This window comes from Oxyura jamaicensis, chromosome 1, assembly GCF_011077185.1.
Source record: "Oxyura jamaicensis isolate SHBP4307 breed ruddy duck chromosome 1, BPBGC_Ojam_1.0, whole genome shotgun sequence".
In the NCBI taxonomy this organism is placed as follows: Eukaryota; Metazoa; Chordata; class Aves; order Anseriformes; family Anatidae; genus Oxyura; species Oxyura jamaicensis.
In genome coordinates this window covers 197,261,466-197,283,787 of record NC_048893.1, presented here as the reverse complement: position 1 = coordinate 197,283,787, position 22,322 = coordinate 197,261,466, and the positions used below count along the sequence as shown (strand labels likewise).

Sequence of the window (22,322 nt, the reverse complement as noted above, 5' to 3'; positions counted from 1 at the left end):
AGGGAAGGGAAGGGAAGGGAAGGGAAGGGAAGGGAAGGGAAGGGAAGGGAAGGGAAGGGAAGGGAAGGGAAGGGAAGGGAAGGGAAGGGAAGGGAAGGGAAGGGAGATGTGGGCAAAGCACCCTCCCCAGGTGGAGCAGGAGGCAGCGCAGCAGCTGCTGTTGGCATGGCAGCCCCTCACAGCACAAGCAGCCGGAAACCTGCCTTGCTCGTCGTCGCACCCTCCTCCTTCTCTTCCTCCTCCTTTTTCTCTTTCTCTTCCTCCTCCCCCTCCTGCCCGCCGCCGCAACGGTGTTGCCATGGGCACAGGGCTCGCCTTCCCAACGGGCCGCAGGAAAATGGCAGCGGCCGCGGCGCCTCAGCGGCCCAGGGGAGGGCGTCGGCGGCCTGGAAAGGTTTTAGGCACCGTGGGACGGAGCCTCGGGGCTGGGGCGATGTGAGGGGGCTGCAGCTGAAGGGGGAGATGTGGGACTGCCTGAGGTGACAGAGCAGGCAGCTGCGTGGAGTAAATGATGCTGGACTGTAGGTTTATGTTCCGTCTGTAAATGATGGTTCCTCCGTGAGAGCTGGGATGAGCCTGGGGATCCCTGGGCAGTAGGTTAGCAGGAAAAGGGTATCCCGAGCTATTTGTTGTTGTTTCTTGTTTGTTTCCAATGCCCTGGCTTACCACCTTCGTGGCATTCCCCAGGGAGAGGCACAAACCAATCATACACCAATCATACCAATCACTATCATCATCTCTCAAGCCATCAGCCACATAACAACCAAGAACTATTTAACCCACTTGTGCTCTCTCTGTGGGATAATGACTAACCACAATTCTTGTGCTTGTAACCTCTCTGCACTGAGATGTCTCAGGGTACAAGTCTTTTTTCCTGCAGTTCAGAAGAAGCTCTTCAGCCCCATTAGCCAGAAGAATCCGATAACCCTGGAGGGAAACTGGGTTCCTTTGATGAGGCCAAAAAATTACTCTGCATTTCAAGGCCCATTCCCAAATCAGATTTACAGGTGTGCACTCTTTCAAGCTTAATTATCCTTGTTGGAAAGTTGCTGTAAATCCTCTTGCTGCACCTACACAAGGATGTCTCAGCCTACCCCTTGAAACCTGGGTGAGAAGATTGGGAACATTGCAACCAACAGCAAATTCACAGCTGATTATTTCTACTTACATCACACACTAAGGCTGAATTCTGATCTTCTGAGTATCCACACAAAAGCAATACATTAGGAATACTGTTTGACTTGCTGTTTCTGTCTTGCCCCCAGCAGCTTTAAAAATATGCACTCCACACATAGAGTGAATAAAACCTTAAATGCAGATAACATACTATTCCCCAAGACAAACATTGTATTAACCTTTATTTGTAATCCCACAACCATGCCAGCCACACAAACCCATTACTGAAAGGAAGAGATTTACACAGATATATGCTTAATTTTATTTATTACGTTTAAGAAATATTAACATCTCAGGATATCTGGTTTACCATCTAAATCCAGTCATAAGCAACAAAAAAAAAAGTTAATCATTTCTCAAATGAGCATTCTTACATTTGTTTTCCCCTGTAACGTAAAGAAAAGTTTGTTCAGCTGTATTAAATTCTGATGTGTGACTAACGGAAAAAAGAAATCATTAAAATGTCTCAGCTACCAGGCATCCTGGTTTGTTAATTGTTCATTGGCACTTGTGTTCACAATCAAGCACTCTGGTTCCTTTGTTAAATTTTCCCCTTCTACCCAGAACTTTTTTTTTGGTTATTTTTTTATTTTATTTTTAATATCTGGATATGTAAGTTTGTTCAAATAAGTTTAAAAAGAAAAATATAGGGTTGTGTCTTGAGAAGTTCCTGCATCGCTTGCCTTGATAACTCACCCATGAGATAACTGAAGGAAATAACTTGCTTTCATTTTTCTGAATCTTATTCAGCAAGAGGTCTAAAACAGAGGTCTTTTTAATTCCATTTAAACTGAAAAAAGTACAGAAACACTGTCTTCATTTGATGGTGAGCATAAACATTACACTCCATATATAGCAAAAATATCTTTTATTTATAATTTACATTTCCACAAGTGAAAATTGTACATTTTTACATATACAATTTCATTCAATTAAATTTTCACACATCTACAGAACTTTCACACAATGACACCTGAAACTGTGCAGGCAGTAAGAAATTCAAATACAAAAATGTATTTATTAACCAAACAGTAGCTAAGGCCCTGCCTCAGCTGAATGTTTTTATTTCATATAAAAAGTATTTGCCTTCCAGAGATAACACAACAGCTTTTCGGTAAAAACAACATACCTCAGTTTATTTAAACAGAGTCATCAGGTTCTGTTTTAATATCTGTAGATGCAGGTGTGCTCTCTTCTGCACAGGCAGTAGGGGTGTCATCGGGCTCTTCTTTGACTTTAGGTAAGTCACAGGACTCTTGTGTTTCTTGTTTAACAATGTTCAACATAATATTTAGAGGATTTTCTACAGGAGTCTTGCTGGGAGATGGCGTGCAATCAAATGACGTCTGCAAAATGAATGTTAATATAGCATTACCATATCATTGAAACAGCCACTTTTAAATCCTTTTCGCTTTTTGTCTTTCCTAAAATGCAAACATTTTGACAGTAAAGCCCTCAAAATCAAAAATTCTACTTTATCAAGTTCCATATAAAACAAATTTACTATTTAATAGCATTACTTTTTCAGTTACTTTAAAAATGTATGATCCACATAGCAATGAAATGCTTAACACATTCCCAGACAATATTCCCATCTCTCCACAAATGAACTGTACTCCCAAATCATAAAAATTCAACACACACTGAACACCCATTTCAAATGCCTAAGATTATGCATATTACTCAAATTCATGTGTTTTCAAATAATGGTTTTGCTGTAGTCATGTACAACACACAAGCTGTCATGATACATCACTATGAGAAATGTATCTTAGCAACTTCTGTATTATGAACTTGCCATGCCCAGGGCCTTTGATTCTTTGGTCAAGTGCAAGAGAAAGATGGATTTTGAAGACAGCTGCTCCCTGTAAAGTCAGTGAACAAACTGAAAGCAAAATGCTTCAAAAATAAGAAGGATTCACTTACATTTTGGTAGTCTTCATAACAAGATGGATGGTAAATCTGGAAAAGAAAAGTTATACATTTAAATATGCATTAAAAATATAGTAGGTGCACAGGTCATGAAAAGAACAGTGTCAATTATGTTTCACACACTTCCTCTACAACAACGTTATTAAGGAGGCAAAGTACGGTGTCAAATCTAACTAGGCAAAGATCTTTAGGAAAAGTTATCAGACAAAAATCCTGGTAAGTATAGGAAATCATATAATGTGGATAGTTTTATAGAGAAAGAACTGAAAGAAGCCCTACACCATAACTAGAAACATTTGCACAATCACAGAATGGTTGAGGTTGGAAGGGACCTCTGGGTCCACCTGGTCCAACCCCTCTGGCAGAGGGAAAGGATCTCCTTCATTTTTCTTTTAGCACAGCAGTATGAGGGAAGCATAGCGAGCCTATACTAGCAGTACCAGGACTTCAAGTATTTCCAAAGGTTGAGATATTTATGTACTTGGAAGCCAGGAAAACTACCAGGGGAACCCTTAGGAGAGACAGATCACTTTGCTGTCTCACTTTCTAGCTATAAATCTTCAGCTGAGTTTTGTTATTGTTTTTAACTAGGATGGGGGGCACAGGTTGGTTTTTGTTTAAACTATCAACAAATATCACATGTAATAAAATCGGATTACCTTTTCATCTACTCGTATAGCATTCTTTAGATGCCACTCTTCCTCTTCCTCGTCCCAATATTGTTCAAATTGCTCTTGGCAAATTTCACAGCTCTGAAAAGTTATGGAAGTAACAGGTAAGTGACATTATTGAAATAAAACACATGAACTTCAGGAACTTCACAAGTAACAGCTAAATAATGCTCTTTTAAGTTAAGATAATTATAGTAGACTAAAAGATGATCTTTCCTCTACACTTTAAAAGTTTAAAAAATATCAATAAAAATTGAGTGCAGTTTGTAAATTTAGCAGCAATCATCTGACCTTGAATACTGTTGTCATTTCAGAAAGGCAAGTTCTGCCCTTTCAACTAGGAACTCTCTGCAAAACACTTTAACCATCTAATGCTGTTTTACTCTCAGGTAAGACAATCCAGTACAGGGATTTAGGTAAAACAATCCAGTACAGAGATTTTTTTATGGCATCATCTTCACTTTTCCCCATAACTCAGCTTTTGAGTTTCAAGTTAGAGGGAGAACTCTTACATGAGGTATTAACACCTTTAATGCTTCTGTGTAAAATACATAGTCAACTCTGAGAACAAGCACAAGTACCTTTTAAGACAAAGGCCTTTTAAAAGCTAAAGCAAAGGTTTATATGACTTGCTACCTAGTTTCCTATTGGTTTACCACATAAAACATTTGTAGTTAATGACTTAACTATTTTGTCTACCTAAATACAAATCTGCCCGTTATTTTCAAGTCAGAAGATTCAGATAGTTCCTTGTCCTAAAACCTAATGTATAAATGTAGCAAAAATCCAGTAAAAATCATTATTTGAAGCAAAAGGGATCGTTTCCAACTCACTCAAATTACTACCCCCTATGAAAGCATTCACTAAATTGACCTGCTTTCCCCAGTCAGTTTCACTAAGAAGACTGCATGTCAATAGGCATGTAAGTTTTTGTACTACTGGTTACTAATGGTATCTGCCACACACACAAATGCAACGCCTATGAAGTGGCTGCACACAGGTCCAAGAGCAAGACTTCAGTCTACTTTTTTTTTTTTTCTGCAGGCAAGCTGAAACTTACTTCAACTGCTCCAGCTGGTCCAGCAGGGACACTCTGAAACTCCTTCTCTTTTGCAGCTTCTTGTGTCTTGAGCACAACTTCTTCATGGGCTTTTTCAAAGAATTGGCTTTTTGCACGTTCCTCTAGATCGGCTATTTCTTCAAACTCAATCCAATCCTACGGAAAAGTTTTCATTCATACTCAGACACTTACAAGTAGCCAGAAGTATTTAAAACAAATGTAAGTGAAAGAAAAGAAAAATGACATGCCTGAACTACCTTATTTAGAACATAGTACTTCATTAAAACTGAAATGCTTCTCACAAGCAGCAGAGTGCATGTTTTCTGACAATGCTACACTACTCAGAAAACCTTTTCTATTTCTATTCCATTATCAGTGCAACCACAGCAGTACCAACAGCTTCCAGCTGCTTATTGTTCATCATATAATTGCCTTTTGTGTTCTGACAGGCATTTATAAAAACTGCTTGAAATATCAAATACAACATTGTTTACCATAGGAAAAATCCTGTGAGAATGCCATTTCAACTACAGTCCTAAAGTACATACATAAAATATAACACTGAATCCAGCCTTTAATGTACCAAGACACATGCTGCATTACTTACAGTTAAACTGTAGTACCACCTTCTGTGTGTAATTTTTCTGCTAACGTCTTTCTCAGTGCGGTTCTGGCGATAATGCCAATCTAAGTGATCGGCATAAACATCTGTCTGTGAAGTAGTAAATCTCATTCCACACGAGTAACACTGAATTCCAGTGTATAGTCGGTTAATAACACTATCATAACGCCTACAAAAAGGGGAAAAAAGTCTTAACATCTCTTTGAACAGAATCAGGTAGGAAGTTATCAGGAAGTTGATTTGTAGGACTGCAGAAGCAGAACAAAAGCATGAATCCACTATAAGGTTAAGGCATGCAACATAGTTAATTATTCCTGGTTTTCATAACAGTCAGTTGAAAACATCTGAATAAGTAATAGGTTCATGCGAACTATTCCTAAGAAACATGCTATTACCAGTAGTGTCATGCCTACTAACTTAATCACCTAATAGTGCATAAAATGGTAACACTGGCATTTGGCTCAGCTTTGCCAACTAAGCAAAGGTAGCAAACTTAGTAGTAACAAAGTAACACTGACTTCATTTCATGTCACAGCCTTGCTGCTAAATGACAATATCCGAATTTGTATAAAGTTTTCTGATGTTACTTTTCCCTCTTTTTCCTTCCTGAAGTTCTCCAAGACTAACAACAATAACAATCAACAACTGCACATTTTTAGTCATGAAGTGACAACTAAAAATTGCAGGTCCTTAGTCAGAAAGTGGCATAACATCTTTTAAAAGCTCTCGGCTGTCTTGGATTCCACTATCTAGATACTTCCATGCCATTATTCTTACTGCAGTGTAAGCTCATGCTACTATACGCACTGTCTGAGTTCTTCAACTGTAAAGTTTGTGAGGTCTGGGACATCTTGATCACTCTGGTCATCATCCTCCTCTTCAGCAGCTGGCTGGGCTGATGTTTCGTTCACTTCTAGAAAGAAGAAAGGCAAGTTCATCAACATTTCAATACATAATCAGAAAGAAGTAAGGTGCTGATTAACCTGATTTTTGTTTTATTCAAATAATAAATACGATGTGAGTATTCTAAGTTGGAAGTGCATAATAATAGCTGAGTTAATCTCATATTGTAACATTATTAAAAAACACAATACAGTACACTACTCGTCATTTCAATTTAGGGAAACGGTATTTCAGCTCAGCTTTCAACATTAAATTTCAATATTCAGATGAAAGTATTTCAGAAATTGACAAGAATCTGATTATAATCAAAAACAGGTTACTGAGGCAGGGCACCAAAACCACACTTGGCTGCTCTAAACAGCTTAAGCATACACATTCAGTAAGATACATTTTAGAAAGTTAGCAATTCATTTTCACGTGCACCAAATCCTTTCCCACAGGCACAGTTCAGTTCAAAAAATAAAAAAAAAGAGGATGCAAGAACTCACAGAAGTTCTCACCCTTAGCTTTACAATTCAGCTATGTGTAACAGAAGTAGTTAGAATGTGATGGATCTACTTACGTGCTGAAGTGGAATCAGTTTTTGACAGTTTGAGAATTCCTGTTGACAACAGTTTAGCAAACAATTCATTGACATCAAGCTGTCCAAGGTGGTTATCAGGATATGAATGTGGAAGGCCTCCTATAGAAAAACAATATTCCAGGAGACCAAACGTTAACATCAAGAATTTACTTCAACTTCTATCATCAGACAGTACACTTTTCGTTCTGCCTGCTGTTACTTTTTTAATTTCAAACTATTTGTCCACTGTTTGCTTCATATCTTTTTTTTGACTTCCTTTTAAACAGCTTCCTTTATAATGTTAAGTTTTTTGAAGTGTTCTCTACGCTCTCAGCCTTGTAAAGAGATTTCTACTGGATACTGCTTGTTGAAACACAGTATTTTCTCATTTTATCCTTAAACGTTCCACCAGGACCAATGCACTTCAATCATTTATGACTTATTGCAAGATTTTTACTAACCAATTCACACACACTGAATGTTTACACAACCTGACAAATGCAAGCCAGACCTACACACTGGTATCTTTCTGCCACCAGAAAAGCAGACTAAAATTTTGCTTCGTTTAAGCACAACTACATACCAAAGCCATGTGGTTACTGAAAAACTAATGAAAGCCTTCACTGTTTGAGGGAAACCCATAACGAGATTACTCCAGAAACAACATCTACTGCCACCTCACTGGGGTTTCCTTTATAGTCCGCACAGACCTAGTACACCACCACAATACAGAAAGCTATTTTTTTGTGTCCACTAGCAAACAAACAGTCCAAAAGAAACAAAAGGAAGTTAAATTATTTGGTACCTGCAGGGTTCTGAACAAAGCTTCCAGGATTTGGTAAATACTGTTGACCTTGGCCATAAGGTCCTGGCTGAGCAGCCATGAGCGAAACCTGTAAAAGTAAACATTTAAGCACTCTTTGCATTGTATTTATTTTTACTTAAGGATAATTTCTACAAATTTCTCGATAACGTTATACATATTAAAATCCTCCCATTAGTGAACTGTGTCAATTAGGTATTGAAGGGTCCACAAATGGCTAAGTAGCCTTTCTGTTGTTTTCATTTCCCATCAGAAAAAAAATACATCAAAAAGCATTATTCATTTTGCGTAACATTTAAATGGGAGAAGAAAAATCTTTTTTTTCTTTCTGCTTATCCAGCCTTTAAACAGGTTTTCCAAGCGCAATAATTCAAGCTGATCCTTTTCACCAAAACAGAGCTCATCAGAAAGTGAAACTAGTAAACATCCATCAACAGAGGTCACTATTATTTTTTCTATAATTGAAACAGTATCCACTGTATGAAATGCATTTTGAAGGTTGCAGCAACCCAGCTGCAGCAAACTACATACATACAAATAACTTTAGAGTGGGATTGTAATTTTTTTTCCCCCCTCAAATTGCTTTCTGGATTTACTAAAAAAGGTTTACATTGATTAAAATTTGATCCTGTTTGAGGTTAGCAGGACACATGACCTGCTTTTGTTCAATCAGTTAACTCTCCGTGTTCAGTTACACCCCAAATGAAAAATGCCCTCTAAAATCTGCAGTCTACAGGAAGAAATGTTATCGTTTTGATTGATGTATATAGTTATTTTCTCCTTTTGACGAAAGCATTTCCAACTGGCAGCAGCAAAGACAACTAAATTCAAATCATGTTGATGCCAAGACCATTTTTCAAAAACTGTATTTCAACAATGTCTGCATCGTTCTCAGTTGCCCCAAATTATGGGTGTCTGTTACTACTGCCTTGTTACCTATACTAACATCTCCAAAAAGACAATAGGATTATTTTTTGTCTGTTATAATCCTACACCTCTTTAGAAAAATTAATCATTTATATTCACTTGTATCATCAGTCATGATTGAGCTCACTTCGTTCAAGTTTAATGGAAATGCCAGACTTCCAATTACCTAGATTTGTTTTCAAATTTAAAATGCTAATTTCAGTTATACTCTCACCTACAAAATTATTAAATCTGTTAATTTCTTAAAAAAAAAATCTTAAAATAACAGTGCATGCCATTCTTGAATCATCTAGATACTACGTAGTAAGGATGACATTTTCAGTCTGAATTTGTCTCCCAGTGTGCCAGCTCTTCAAAAAAAATCCTGTTTGTAGAGAAACAAAAACTGCTAATTGTCTACACAAAAGTACTTCTGCAAGCAAACTATTTACCACAATAATTCTTACCTGATTACTTCCCACTGCCATACTATTGAAGCTTCCATATTGAGGACCCTGAAGATTTTTTTCATCAAAATAATGTCCAGATGCTCTCAATGCAAAATTCTGTGCTCCTGGGCCAGCTGGCCCATTGAAATTTGGTCCTGGCGAACCATCAAATATGTCAGGCCTCTGGAACTGCATCCCATGAGATGGTCCATTGTAGCCCTGGCTGGGATGATCAACGAACGGACCACCTTGTCCGTATGGCGACATTTCTAATCTTGAGGCAGGATGGTTAGCTACATTTTCGAACCGTGCACCTTGAAGGCCAAGGGGCAGGTCAAACCTTGAGGCTGGCTGGTGAGGACCATCAAATCTTTGAGGTATGGCTGTATCAAATCGTGGCTGTCCCTGCTGGCCAGGTGCCCTTTCAAATCTTGGGCCAGGCTGTCCGTGAATTCCATCAAATCTTTGCAAAAGAGACAGCTGTCCATGCTGACCATCAAATCCTGCATGACAGCCATCGAATCTTGGACCCGTCCGTCCCAGATGACCATCAAATCTAAGTCCACCAGCTCCCTGGTGTACTGGTCCGTCAATCAACCTAGGACCTACACCTGGTGGTCCATGTGGCCCCTCAAATCTGAGCCCACCTCCTGATGGTCCATGTGGCCCCATAGGTTGCCCATGTGGCCCCTCAAATCTGTGGCCACCTCCAGGTTGACCATGGGGCCCCAATGGCTGTAAATGTGGCCCCTCAAACCTGAGACCACCCCCTGGTTGACCATGAGGCCCCAAGGGCTGACCATGGGGTCCCTCAAACCTGAGACCACCCCCTGGTTGACCTCGAGGCCCCAGAGGTTGACCATGAGGCCCCTCAAACCTGAGACCACCCGAAGGTTGACCACGAGGTCCATCAAACCTGAGACCAACTCCAGGTCCTTCAAATCTAGGACCACCTACAGGCTGGCCTGCAGGCCCCTCAAAGCGCAACGGCCCAAGAGGTCCCTCAAACCTCAGTGGGCCTCCTCCTCCAACCTGTCCAGGGGGTCCTTCAAATCTGAGAGGCCCTGCCAGCTGCCCTGGTGGCCCCTCAAATCTTACAGCTCCTGCTCCACCTGCCCCCGCCAGTGGTCCATCAAACGGTGATGCACCTGCTCCAACCAATGGCCCCTCAAATCTCAGAGCAGCCTGTCCAGGAGGCCCATCAATTCGAGAATTTGAACCAGCAGCAGGACTGTCAACAAAAGGACTTCCTGGTCCATCTACCCCAACCCTTGCAGCAGGTTGTCTAGGTGAGCCATCAAATAGAGGTCTGTCTTCCATTAGGGCACTTATTCTCTGCTTGGCTTCAATGCCTCCAAATCTTGATCCTGGACTTTCTGGAAATGGTGCTTTCTCCAGGTCCTCATACCTAGCTCTTTTGAAACGCTCACTGAATGGCGATCTTGGTTCCTCTCGAACACCTGAAAAAAAAAAATAAAAGCAACATATAACCACCCACCAAAACACTGCAATTATTTAACATCTGTAAAAGAAGGCAAAAAAAAAATGTACCAGCTTGCCCGAGAAGCTGTCTTTCTTCACGATTATCAAATCTGCAGACTGCATCACCATCTATTTTCTGGAACTCCGGTGTGCCTTTCCCCTGTTGTCTGAGAGCATCTCTAAATTCCTCTGATTCTCCCCAACTGTCATACGGATCGAAGGTTTTAGAACCTCTTGCTCCTTTGGCAGCATTCTGTTCCTCAAGTCTTCGTCGACTCTCAAGCGGTGAAAGGTTATCAGGAAAAGGTCTGTTAGTGCCACTTACAGGAGAATGCCTCCTAGATCTTTCTCCAAATGGCTCTTTTCTGTCAAACTGTACTCCACGTTTTGCTTTTGCTTGCTCACATTCTATTCCAGAAAGCAACGCATCGGGTAAATGATAATCCAAAATATCATCAGGATCCAACAGATCAAGCCTTGATAATGAATGCTGAACTTGGGTTCTTTTTAATTTAGCTTTGTGTTCGTAGTATGTTAATTCTGCATCAGACAGAAGAGGTTTCTTTTTCAAAACACATTTCTCCTCTGTAGGGCTATCCCACACATTACATCTGTGCTTTCCTTCCTGGTACTGGAACAGCTGTCGAATCTGATGAGCTACCATAAGGAATTCATCTTGAGTTATTTCACCAGATGCTAAGCGATCATTGGCCTGTAACATAAAAAGTTTAGATTTCTAAAAAGAAAAGAAAAGCACAACTACATCCAGGACTCTTCCATGAAGACAAGCTGATCAATATTACCTTTTTAAGTAACTCTCTCTTGCTTGCAGATGTCAATTCTTTAGGAATTTGTAAGTTGGCATCCACACTTAGCCTGTGCTGCTGCTTCGGTGCTCGGGGTGATAAAATTCCTTTAGCAGCAGTCCAGTTTTCCCGGTGTCTTTGGTGAGGAGATTTACCAAGTGCTTGGTGCTCTTCACTCTGCTGCGAGCTGAGAACAGAACATATTTAAAATATAAATTATTTTTTTATTCAGGACATGCCTGTTACATCCCTATTAGAAGGGATCACGGCAAAACATCACAATCATCTTAGAATCTAAGTAGGCATAATTTCTCTATGTAACTACAAATAAGGTAACTACAAACTTCATTGACAATTTTTGACAATCCGAACATTTCCTCATAGAATCTGACTACACTGAAGTCAGCAGTAGAATTTCCGCTGACTTCAGACATAACCTGTTTAAAAGATGGTAACTTACTTTTTATTTTCTTCCCAACCAGATTTCCACCTCTTGCCTGCTTTGGATCCCTGCCAGTTTTCTGCATTCTCCTTTGGATCAGGAGTAGCTTTTGTAGAATGCTGACTTGCTGTTTCTTGAGGCCTGTCTTCTTGGGCTTTTTTCACTCTCCGTGGATCTCGCACCTCTTGTTTCACATTCCGCTTATTAGAATTTCTTTCATCTCTTGCTGCCTGTGTGGCTTCTTCAACATGAGACTGTTTAGGACCTATCTGACGTATCTTTCCAATTTTAGGAGTTGATGTAGTGGGAGATAAGCTTCTAAGTCTTCTTTTGGGAGATCTCCTCTCTCTTCTTTTTGGAGAATGTGTAGATGGTGACCGTGACTTAGGAGAGCGTGATCGTGACCGTTTTCTGTTACTTGATCTCCCTTGTTTTCCACCCTGTTTTTCTGTGTCTTCTGTAGGCGTGTCTTGTTTCTGAACAACACCATTAATTACTTTATTTCTGCTGCCTACTGGTCTATGTTCACACGTCTTATGTTCCTCTTTTTCTTTTTTGTCTACATTTCTCCTCTTGTCTTTCACCTCATCCTCCTTGCCCTCTGGCTTTTCTTGAAGGTGTCTTTTCAGTCTTGGATCCCGTTTACTCATTTCAGATACTTTTGTGCTTTCACTTTCCTGGTTTTTAGTATCTTTAGTATTGGGTAACTTGTTTTTCAAAGGAGATGGCGATTTAGATTTTGCTTCTGTCTGATCAAGCTCTTTCTTCTGTATTTTTTCACCTGCTTTCAGTTTCTCTTGCTTTGTGGAGTTTTGTTTTTCAGCCTGTGATGTTTTGCTTGCCTTGGTATCAGACTGACTGGTTGTGTTTGGTGGAAATTCTTTCCTATGAGATTGATCTTTAGCATGAGAAGAATGTTGAGCCATCCTATTAAGTCGAGGATCCCTGTTTACTATTTTGGTATCATGAAGTGGAGGACTTGGGGATGGTTTGATTTTTTCAGATTGCACAGAAGTCTGATGAGGTGGCTTAACTGTCATATGAGGTGTCTGAGACACATGTGGCTTGGAAGGTGCTGGAACTGAAGCTACAGTAGATGATCCTTGCTGAACACTAAGAGAAACAGCCTGAAATAGGGGAGAAAAAAAAAAAACAGCATTAACCTACATGATACAACTCCTACCCACAGATACTCATGTTCTGAATTGAAAACAAAACTGTAAGAGCAAACACTTGTAAGGTAGTTGTATAAGATTCAGACATTTAACTGAAAATGACCAATTAATTGCTAATCACAGGCATTAAAATAATGCAGTACCTTCACAAAAGATCAAGTTATAACACAAAATCAATGCAACATCAATGCTGCAAAATACATAACCTAAGCCCATGTTCTCATTACAGCATTAGTTTTTCTATATACTCAACATATTCATGACAACTAAACTGACAAATATCTGATTTTTTCGCCCTGCACTTCTAAGATGTTTTTCTATCATCAACAGTCAAAACAGGAAAACTTTCTATTACGAATGTAAAACAATACAACTTCACCACCACCTTCAGATGTTGGCATTAAACCAACCTGACCCAGTGAGGAAACTGCCTTTGTATTGCTAACAAGCAGGATTCCTTTTTCTATAAAGAAATGCTACTCTTTTTCAAAGCAAATATATTTGAAAAAGCCTGTCTTGTGGTGAACCACAAGAAGAGGTGCAAAACTAGGATCATAAGCACACGTTACATTGGAGAGAAGTTAGTAACAACACACAAAAGCTTCTTTTAAACCTCTTTTGAGTGCAATTCTTACAATTTGTACTGGTCTAGAGCACCAGAACAACTTGCATTGTCCTAGTCCTAAAAGACCTACACTTCTCTAACATAACTTACTGCAGTTACCTGTATAGCTAAAGTACTATCTGAAAGCGAGACCCAACTATGGACCTTTCACCAACTACTCTACTCACCAACTGTGCTTTAGTCTGTTCCAGCTCCAGCTCTAATTTTTTCTGCTGAAGTTCTAACAACTGTTTTTGCTTTGCAAGCAATTGCTGCCTTATCAGTTGCTCCTGTGTCAAATTCTTTTGTATTTCAGGAACAGCTGGAGGAGTAGAGGCACCAGAAGTGACAGCAGAGGTAGGTGAAGTAGATTCCTCTGGCTAAAAACAAACGTAAGAAAAAAGTTACACATAAAATCTTAATGGAATCAGCTAACTGTCTCCTCTGTTATCATGACCCAACACTAGGACTCTGTGTAACAGTTACAAATTGCATTTCTAATGCAAAATATAAAACATTTTAAAACTTTTGCTCCACTAGAAGTTGCCCAATGTGACAGGTTTAATATGCTATTTAATATATCAATGTTCAGAAATCTAGAATTCAGTTTTGAAATACAAAAACCAAGCCCATCAAATAGTCTTAGTTTGGAAATTGCTCTTACCTGTCTACAAAGATCAGATGTTTCATTCTTAATATACTAAATTGTCAAAAAACAGCATACAAACAATGAAAACTACATATATTACCATCTGTTCATACAGTAGGAATAGAAACTTACCGATTTATTTAAAAACTTAGGATTCACATGGATGCTAGAAGTATTCACATTTGGGGGCAGAGGTTTAATTGGCCAAGCAGGATCTAATGAGTTGACTCTGACATCAAGGGCATATAGTTTCTTCAAAGGAAAAATATCATCCCATGTGGAGCGTAATTTAAATAAACTTTTCCTAGTATTTTCATCCACCTAAAACAATAAAACAATTCTATGGCTTGTTGAGTTAAAAACAACTTCTAAAACTTTTCTGTAGAACTTAAGGCTTCACTTGTTTAATATTCTTAATAATGTTATCATTTTAACACCATGAACTTTCTATACAGAACTTATAAGCAAAGCAGACTTTTACATCTACACCAACAGAATCAGTAACAGAAACTCATATGTCGAATTGTCATTTCAAGGCCATTTGAAGGTTTTATTGCGTATTACCATTCTCTGAGAATTTTCTTTCAACTTTTCCATTACCAAAATTCTCACTTTACTTGGCCAATTTCTGTGAAAAAGAAAATACAGTAACAAAAATATCGAAAGGCAGCCGCCTCTGAGATGACACATTATTCAAGTGTTTGTGCTGAATGGCATAGAGCAACGACAAACAAGTCAGAGAACAATGAATTTTCTGAACAGAAAAGGAGTTTTGTTCAGCTGTTTAATCACTGAAGGTTTTTTTCTTAACAAATCCAACAAAGGGTATATTAGCTAAAAATGAGTTCAACTACGTTTCAGGTTTAATTTTGCAGTTGAACTATCTGTGAGCTACAAATCAAGCGTATTTGCAGAACTGCCTCCCATTTTCTCTCTCGTCACAATTAGATTGAATCATCTCATGACAGGTAAGTCAGAAATTTACATTAAAGCAAAATTCCATTCATCTCGTAACTCTAGTTAACTTAAATAAATTCAAAACATTTGAGGACAAAAGCTGTGCTACTGTGAATATTCTAATTAAATCATTAAGTATTGACCCTGTAGGCCCTTTTTTGCTGCAGTTTTATGTTAAGATGTTACAGCAAGACATACTGTCCAGATGTTCAGAAAGTTCAGAGGCTCTTTGAATAGGGAGGGTGGCAAGAACTTCAACAAAAATAATTCATACTTAGCTACTGGGGAGAGGGAGGATGCATCTATACAATTTTCAATGAGTGGGTACAAAGTTGACCATGAGAGGTGCTGTAGCAAGTGAGCAAGTTTCTGACTTCGTTACATGTTTAAAGATACCTTAGTGACCATTTACTGATAAAAATTGCTTTTAACAATGTCAGTGACTAGAATTCCATCTTGCAATACCATCAATTAAGTTATCAGAAGTGACTGCCACTTTACACAATACAAATTCAGTAGTTCTATGTAGCTTAGTAGACAGTTACACTACCAAACTCTAGAAAATCAGTTATTATCCAGAGCTTCAGCTGCAAGAAGTTTAAATGCAGCTCAGTGAAGAACACAATCTAATACTGGAAAAAACAAGTGAATATCTACCTATCTACTCTACACACAGGAGTTTAAATTTTCTGTGGTCATTATTACAATCTGTTCCTTATTTAGCCATGCATTATACATGTGAAAACCGTACAGAAAACATACTAGGATCACAGATCCTCACTGGTATGTCAAGATAAATATGCAAAGCTCCACTCATCTCATTCATATGAGACACTACTTTCTCAGAGCATACAGGATACCACAGAATTAACCCGTCATTTCAGATCCAACATAAAGCCGTTCAAGTCCAATCTTTCAAAAAATGGACTTGGATTTGCCTTTCTCACTGAAGAATAAGCACCATTACTTTTCTGTGGTTAAAAACTGAGAGAAGAAAAATGTGGCAGTTTGAATGAAATTAAAATGTATTTGTAATGTAACAGCAATACACTCTTATGACCTTCTCCCCCACATATATATAATTAAATCACAGACCACCAAGAAAGTATCAGGTGTTAGTGATATTCTTCATAGTTTAAGCACTCATTTTGTACATCAAAAATTATGTGGATTTCTGAGAAATCTCTATGAAACTGATTCTCAGTATACTCCTGACATAAAGGCTATTTGCTATCTTTAAAAAAATCAACAATTCATAATTAAATGCTCTGTACATTACAAAAACTCCATCCAGTTAACAGTAACCAAAAAAAAATTAGTAAAATCTTGCCTGGATAGAAAAATTACAGAAGTTTAGGAACCAAATTAAGACTTTGTATTTTTTGGCTAACTTAACTAATATGCTTGACAACAACAGGAATACCCATCCACATTTTAGATACATACTGAGATTTATAAAAACCCATTAATTCTTAGGGTTTACCACCCAAGAAAACCCAAAACTGAAAGCATGTATTTATTTTACCAGGAACAATTTTGCTTAGAATACAGAACTTTTCTGAAAGTGTATATACCTTTTCAAATACACAAATAAATGTTGCAACTAGGTTTTTAGTAAATGCAGTAAGATATTCTCTTCCCACATTCTTGACAATGGAATCCATAAGATACATAACAGGGAGCTTCTCTGACGCAGGAGCCTGGAGTAATAAGAAGAAACTGAGAAGTTTAGTACAACAAAACATACTTTAAGCTATTTAAATAAAGGGATTACCAATCCCAGAAATACAGACCTCTCATTTTGGTTGCCACTATAAACACCAAGGAATTTGCTTGGGACTTTTTGTTTATACAAAAACTTTTGGAAAATCAATACTCAGTTCAAAGTACAATGTAGTGGGTCTATCACAGAAAAAAAAAAAAACGAACACCTTAGGTTATTCTGTTTGTGTCTCAAAGCTTTGGGAAAAAAAAGGAAAAAAGAAAAAAGAAGCCCAGAAGACAGTATTACTGCTAGTGTACCGAGTGTAACCTTTCAAAACCCACTTGAGAAAGTAATTTTAAGTTAGCAGGAAGCCATCGTTAGCACTTCAAGGAATTTCTAAAAATCGTTTATAATTCGGACCTCCTGAATGCTTGCTTTTCGGGATTTCACAGAACACAAACCAGACTTCTTGCCAACAGCCCAAATTAGTGAACTTCTGCAGCCGTAGATTATATGATGAGTATCACAGTCTTTTTATGTACTACACGCAGAATAGGTCACAACTACTGCATTGTAATCCAAACGAACGGAGCAAGGAGTCCCATTTTCTCTTGGCACTTGTCGATAGTGACAGTCAGGTTTTCAGTTAGATGTGCAGTTAGAACAAAGTCCTAAATCCAGACAAAACTCATGTATCGAGTCGACCCGGCAAAGACACAGAGAAGCTCAGGAACCACAATCACGATTTTCACAGATGGGAGTCTTCATATTCTGGACACATCTTTGCTACAAGAGGCAGCTTGGTTTGTTTTTTGTTTCTTTGTTTTTAAATCCACATTCAAAACTTGTAGCAAGTTTGTGTGTTAGAAGTGTGGTGACGCTGGACTGCTACAGCAACTTCTAATGTACACCAAGCACTACTGGCCCAAATCAAGGTGTTTTCAATGCCCACCATGGGCATTCACAAGCAGAAGGCACAGCAAAGTTCCAGAAAGCACCAGCAAGTACACAGACTTGTTGAAGAGGACAACGTGAAAGACAACACCACAAGCTGTGTGTTGACCGCAATCCCCTTAGAGTAGCATCCACTCATAACTTTTAAGTCCCATTCACCATCTGGTAAACTCAGGATAAAACCAGAATAACTTCACCACTCATTTTAAACAGGACAGGCTACCCTGTTAACGCCTTACTTCACAGCCCCATTGTCCAGACAAGTGTGAAATGTGTGTTAATTTACCATGGCCTGAAATTTAACATTGGAAAGGTCGGTTTCTTGTTAATTGGAGGCCAGGGGTGGGGGGGAAGATCACTGCCTCTGAGCATACTGAAAAACGAAATAGGCAGGTGATGCATTTTGTAAGTGGCAAGACAGAAAAGTGCAGTCGAACTACCTACAACTAACTGTGGTATATTAAAATATTTTACACCACTTGTATTACCTGAGAGCTGAGCATACTGACTTAATCCTGAGCCGTAAACAAGATAATATGCAAGTGGTTAGAATAAGGGCAACCCTCTAGCCTCAACACTCCAACCCTGGATGTAAAACTACTTAATATTAAAATGTCAGTGAAATACTAGTTTCTTCTTTAATGCAGCCTACACAATGGCACATTAAAACACTAAGTTCTGAGTGCCTTCCTTTATTAAAAAAATGACAGTGCACAGTTTCTAACTTTCAAAGTCAGCTTTTAGGGAAACAAAAGAGCTGTCTCAGCAGCACCAATGTTCAAGAGCTACTGGCATAGTACACTCACTATATTCGTCCATTTCACCAGCGCATGGAGGTAGCTCACTACCCTCAACTAAGTTTGAGGTTTGAGACGCTGGGGCATCCATTTACTAGCAAAGGCACTGTAGCAAGTTTAACTGTTACTTTCATTACCAATTCTTTAAAAGCAAACATACAGGGATAAGGAAGCCTACTTCAGAACATGACACAGAATCACAAGTTTAGCAGCATATCCTGCTTCAAAGATAAGCTACTCAGGTGTTACATTTTAAGAACCAGGACTTAAATATGCTTGGAACATTTAAGCCTTCACTTCTGGAAATGTTTATTATGTCAAGCTACCTAGCACACATTCCAATAACCACACAAGGGAGTCCCAGATTTGAATGTATTTTGTTTTCAGGCGATCTACACAGCATCCCCTAGCAAGAAAGAGACCCACATGACGCTAACCAAAAGGCAGGGAGGCTCCACATAACCACCAGAACACAGAATAATGCTAACTCTGTGTTTCTCAGCTTAATATTAAAAACTTCATCACATAATTCCCACTGCTCTTTCAAAAAATGCATGAAAGCTATTGTTGGAAATGTGTGGCTTTTTTTTTTTTTTTTATTAGTTTCCTCAAAAGTTTCAACCTTAAAAAAATCATATCTGGTATTTGAACCCCGAGTCACAAACTTGTGAAAAAAATGTTTAAAAAATAACCTTGTATACAAAATGGGTCTTAGAAACAAATTCTGCACTATACAATGGTAAATAAAAAGACAAATACATATTTCACACTTTTTATTTACAAATTTTATAATACCAGTCACACATTTCAGAACCATTTATTAAACTGTAAAGCAGACCACTCAAGTTTTACACTAAACAAACTGTCTCCAGGCAACACTTTTTAAAAGTGGCTTAGTAAAGGAGATCACTTTCCCAAAAACAACTAAGAACTTGCCTTGAATAAACCACAGTCACAAACAGTAAACTAGGCAAAACTAACCATTGATACAGGATTTAAGACATCTTTAAAAACACACTTCAGGGCAGGCTCTAAAACACCCAGAAATGAAGAAATTTGACAGCATTGATATTATCACAAATTACGTTATATACATCCACTGCCCTTTAGGAGATATAATGGTGAGATCTATTAGAGTGAGGTCACCTCCCCAAGGAATGGCAAAACTTGGCCACTGGCAGTATTTAAAACTAGACTGGAAGAGGTCTGTGGAACACTAAAGAGCCATCCTGCATTGATAGAAAGATAGATTAAATAACTTAGGAGATCCTTCCCTCCCCATCATTAGGTAGTACAATTCTCACCATTATAAACCATGATTTAAAGCCAAAAGGAAAAAAGCCTATGAACACCTGGTATCAGAGGGAGCAAGGGAAACAACGGGGGAGGGGTGACTGGCAGGAATCGGGGCAGACTGCAAGAAGAACGCTTTTATAAAAAGCTCCTGGTAAAAAGGTGCGGCAAACCCCCATGTGCTGTGGCTGACTGATGTCAGCAACTGCCTGGGTTGGGCTCAGAGGGAGCCTCCTCTTTCCCTTCTTTTTATATCATGTGCCTTTCAGACGCCATGTTAGGATCCTACAGGCTGCTGCAGTTTCTAGAGTCAGAGAATTACTTCTTCCCCATCCTCAACCGATAAACTTCTCTAGCCAAGATGAATCTGATCCACACACAACACTAGCTTTTACTCAGGGCACAGATCACCTGAAATCCAAACAGGTTATCCCAAGCCCACATAATTTTCTCTAAGCAGGCAGAGCAAAACAACCCCGATCACCACCACACACACTTCTCTACCCGGAGCAGATGATCACCTTTCACCCACAAACTTTTCTGACAGATAAGTGTCATTTCCCCCCGACCCCCCACTAATATCCCATAGGAACCACAGTGGGAAAGTAACCTTATCTTCTGAACTATAATATACTTAAATGTATTTTATACTTAAAATGATGCTTTAAGTGATACTTAATCGTTAAATTAAGTCCTCCTAAAGTGGACAACTCCCGTGCTACAAGCTCCATCTTATTTCCGTTCCTTCGAACTACCCAGAAAATAAAAAACTCCACGATATCTCCCGGCCAGGCCCTCCCTACTGATCGCGGTACTCATCTAAGGGTAGAAAATCGCTTAAATGCAACGTTTTGGGACTACAATACCAGCTTCGAGACACTCAATACTGGCTCCGGGGAAGGGGGAAAACCCAGCGAGGAGGGCGAGGTGCTGCTGCCCAGTCACTGCCGGGCCGCCACGTTGTGCTGCCTTTTTTTTCCCCCCGCGCGACCCCACACCCCCCCCCCATTTTTTTTTTTTTTTTTCCCCCCCCCCCCCCCCCCCCCCCCCAGCGGCTTTTGGTGGGGGCGAGTCCCAAACCCTCCCCCCTGCTACCGACACCCCTCTGGGTGCTGGGGGGCCCTTCCCCTCCCTCGAGTCCCCTGCTCCCTATGGTTTTTCTTTTTCTTTGGGGTGGGGGGGGGGGGGATGGGGGAGAGGTTGGGGGAGGGAAAGCAGCAGCCTTATTAAAGCCCCGCGGTGGTTAGGACGAGCTCCCGTGCTCTCTGACCCCACCTGAGCCCCGCTCCCTCCGCCCCTGCTCCCCCGGCAGCGACCCCAAGCTCCTGACCCTCTACCCCGTAAGAAAAAAAAAAAAAAAACAACCTCCATGCTCCCTGTTTTCAGAGAAAGCCGTGCCCTCTCTGCTCAACCCTAGCTAGCCCACCCCTTCCCCTGTTCGCCTGCGAGCCCCCGGCCCAACCGCCACCACCAGCCTTCCTCAGCTCCTCCTTCCCCCCCCCCCCCCGCCCTAATTCCCCTCCTTCAGGCCCTCATCTCCCCGCTTTCCGCCTCCTCTGGGTCAGCTTCACCCCTCCACCCCTCCTCGGGCCGTCTCCCCCCAGGCCCTTTTCCTCCTTCCGCCCCCCATCCCCCCCCCCAGAGCCGCCCCTATCCCTCAGCCCCGGGCCGGCTTATCCCCCCAGCAGTATAGGTAGGAGTAGGAGTCGGTGGAATATAAAAACCTTGGCGATTTGCGCCTCGATCAGGGAGACGATGTCCTTGGCGAAGGGCACATTCTCCTCGGCCAGGATGGTCAGCATGTTGATGTGCGGCTTGCTGTTGAACGTCAGGTCCTCCAACGACGACTGGTAATCGCGACACGCATCCTCCCGGGCCTCGCTGCTACCAGCGCTGCCCTCCGGGGCCGACATGTTCCTCCGACCGGGGCGCCCCGACCCCCACCGACCGAGAGCCCCCTCCCCGCGATCTCCCCCCTTTTTCTTTCTTTTTTTTTTTTTTAAGCTGCAACCGCCTCCGCCGCCGAGCGACGCCGCCCCCCCCGCCGCTGCCGCTGGGCTTCCTCTACCGCATCCTTCGGGCCGCGGCTCCCTCCCGCCGCCGGCGCTGCTTGAGGTGCTTGTGCCGGTGCCGTGGGTGCCGCCGCGCCTTCGGCCGGCCGGCCGCCGGCTCAGTCTGGGCGCTCACAAAATGGCGGCGGCTACGGCCCGCGGAGCTCTTCCTCCAACCGTTGCGTCATGTGAAATTGTGCCGAGGGGAAAGGGGCCAACGGCTTGGAAAGCCCCTTTTGTTCCGTCTCCGCCTCCCGATTGGCTGGCGGGCCCCCTGCTCGAGCGGTGATTGGTCCGCCCGGC

General features: G+C 40.7%; 2 protein-coding genes across 10 annotated transcripts in view; both read right to left on the bottom strand.

Annotated features, from left to right (window-relative positions):
• The window catches only part of ANKRD42 (ankyrin repeat domain 42), a 19,467-nt gene extending 19,293 nt beyond the window's left edge, over positions 1 to 174 (bottom strand). For all 6 annotated transcript variants that reach the window (XM_035329510.1, XM_035329502.1, XM_035329541.1 and 3 more), the window contains exon 1: positions 122 to 174. The gene's annotated coding sequence lies outside the window, so the exon portion shown is untranslated. The remainder of the gene's footprint in view (positions 1 to 121) is intronic.
• A 1,252-nt stretch (positions 175 to 1,426) lies between these two features.
• PCF11 (PCF11 cleavage and polyadenylation factor subunit) lies at positions 1,427 to 22,245 on the bottom strand. Of its 4 annotated transcripts, XM_035329468.1 has the most exons (17): positions 21,693 to 22,245; positions 16,794 to 16,919; positions 14,395 to 14,583; positions 13,802 to 13,993; positions 11,853 to 12,961; positions 11,390 to 11,579; positions 10,656 to 11,298; positions 9,848 to 10,564; positions 9,123 to 9,766; positions 7,732 to 7,819; positions 6,927 to 7,046; positions 6,269 to 6,374; positions 5,447 to 5,630; positions 4,840 to 4,995; positions 3,768 to 3,860; positions 3,103 to 3,138; positions 1,427 to 2,522 (listed from the first exon to the last, which is right to left on the bottom strand). In XM_035329468.1, the coding sequence occupies exons 1-17, from the start codon at positions 21,879 to 21,881 to the stop codon at positions 2,316 to 2,318; spliced, it is 4,989 nt and encodes a 1,662-aa protein (XP_035185359.1). In that variant the 5' UTR covers positions 21,882 to 22,245; the 3' UTR covers positions 1,427 to 2,315. The 4 variants fall into 4 exon arrangements, with proteins under 4 accessions (XP_035185359.1, XP_035185339.1, XP_035185348.1 ...); XM_035329448.1 differs by having other exon boundaries at positions 9,123 to 10,564; XM_035329457.1 differs by having other exon boundaries at positions 6,269 to 6,371; positions 9,123 to 10,564.
• Positions 22,246 to 22,322: the final 77 nt, after the last annotated feature.

Bases quoted from the DNA above. Each gene is read 5' to 3' on its own strand.
- PCF11 (XM_035329448.1), bottom strand. From the start codon at position 21,881: ATGTCGGCCCCGGAGGGCAGCGCTGGTAGCAGCGAGGCCCGGGAGGAT. The intron at 3,861-4,839 runs GTAAGTTTCAGC...ATAACTTTTCAG, and splicing joins GACCAGCTGGAGCAGTTGAA to AGCTGTGAAATTTGCCAAGA. The intron at 2,523-3,102 runs GTAAGTGAATCC...TTCATTTTGCAG, and splicing joins GTTATGAAGACTACCAAAAT to ACGTCATTTGATTGCACGCC.